The following is a 1,551-nucleotide window of genomic DNA, read 5'->3' on the forward strand; positions in this document are numbered from 1 at the left end:
AGAACCACAGAGCCTCCTTGCAGCCTCTCAAATTGGAGATCTGGCCCCCAGGCTGCACATATAGCAAAGTTCTTGGAAATTTTATCTGAATTTAAATTCTGCCTCAGTATTTTGATTCTCTCTCTGCAATTTGTTTTAGCTCTTGATGCCTGTCTTCTATGGCCACTCTGTTGGAATTCTTTCTTTATCCCTATGAACTCTTATGCATGACTTTTCTTGCCCACAGATGACACCACATTCTTATTAAATGCATTGCTTTTAGTGTATTTCCCAAAGTAAATAAAAAATAATCATAGATTCATGACACTAATGATTTTACTAAATGCAAAGCCTGAGGCAAATATTTTAGAATGAGAAAAATGAATCAATATGTTTATAACAAAACTTTCTAGATTAAGGTGATAATTTAATAATTGGCTTTATCTCTAAGAGGGATTAAAGTGAATTATCCTCCCTATAGTAACTTTGTGCCATTCTGTCATGCACTGCTAATTTAGCTTGTAGTACCAGACATTGCAGGAAATCAGAAGTAAGTACTCCTTATTACTGCAAACTTATCCAATGTCTTGTATGCAGCTTTATCCCAATTTTCCACAATCTTATGATTTTAATTCAATACCTGATATGTTGCAAATATTTTTCCAAAGTCCTTTTCAGAGCTACCTTCACTTCCTTGTTTTTCATGCTATATATGAGTGGATTCAGCATGGGAGTGACTACAGTATACTGCACAGAGAAGATCAGCTCTATGGGGGAACCTGAGTTTGGGAGGAGATGGCGGAGCAAACCTGAGCCATAGTAAAGTATCACTGCAGTGAGGTGGGAGGAACAGGTAGAGAAGGCCTTGCTTCTGCTTGAGGTAGAGGTGATGCTCAAGATGGTAGAGATAATGCGGGTATAGGATAAGAAGACCAAAAGGAAGGTTCCCAGCCCATGCAGGAGAGTAGAGCAGAGCAAGGCAATGAGGTTCCTAGAGATATCGGAGCAGGACAGATGGAGGAGAGATGGCATCTCACAGCTGTAGTGGTGGATGATTTGGGCCCCACAGAAGACCATGTTCACAGCTAGGAGGATGTTGATGAGTGCGTCCAGAAAGCCTAGTCCCCATGAACCCCACGCAAAGTGCATATACAGCTGTTTACTCATGATCTGTCCATAAAGCAGTGGGTGGCAGATGGCAGCATAGCGGTCATAGGCCATCACAGAGAGAAGGCAGGCTTCTGTCCCTGCGGTGACAAACACAAAGAATACCTGAGCCAGGCAGCCCTTTACTGAAATGGTTTTCCTCTGGGAAAGGAGGCTCTCCAGCATTTTGGGCACAGTGACTGAAGAGAAGCAGAGGTCGACAAAAGAGAGGTGACTCAGGAAGAAGTACATGGGCGTGTGAAGATGAGAATCAACCTTGATCACCAGCAGTAGCATCAGGTTTCCCACTATGGTCAAGAGGTAAATCCCCAGAAACAGCACGAAGAGCGGAGCCTGGACATGGGGGTCAGCAGACAGCCCGAGGAGGAGGAACTCAGTGATGGTGCTGTGGTTCCCTAAAGCCAT

At 43.6% G+C, this 1,551-nt stretch overlaps 1 protein-coding gene across 1 annotated transcript; it reads right to left on the reverse strand.

Annotated features, from left to right (window-relative positions):
* Window positions 1–612: 612 nt before the first annotated feature.
* LOC105805476 (olfactory receptor 8S1-like) lies at window positions 613–1,551 on the reverse strand. The gene has a single exon (XM_012638383.1). It carries the CDS (start codon window positions 1,549–1,551, stop codon window positions 613–615), a length of 939 nt encoding a protein of 312 aa, XP_012493837.1.

This window comes from Propithecus coquereli, unplaced genomic scaffold (genome assembly GCF_000956105.1).
Source record: "Propithecus coquereli isolate 6110/MARCELLA unplaced genomic scaffold, Pcoq_1.0 Scaffold13, whole genome shotgun sequence".
Taxonomy (NCBI): domain Eukaryota; kingdom Metazoa; phylum Chordata; class Mammalia; order Primates; family Indriidae; genus Propithecus; species Propithecus coquereli.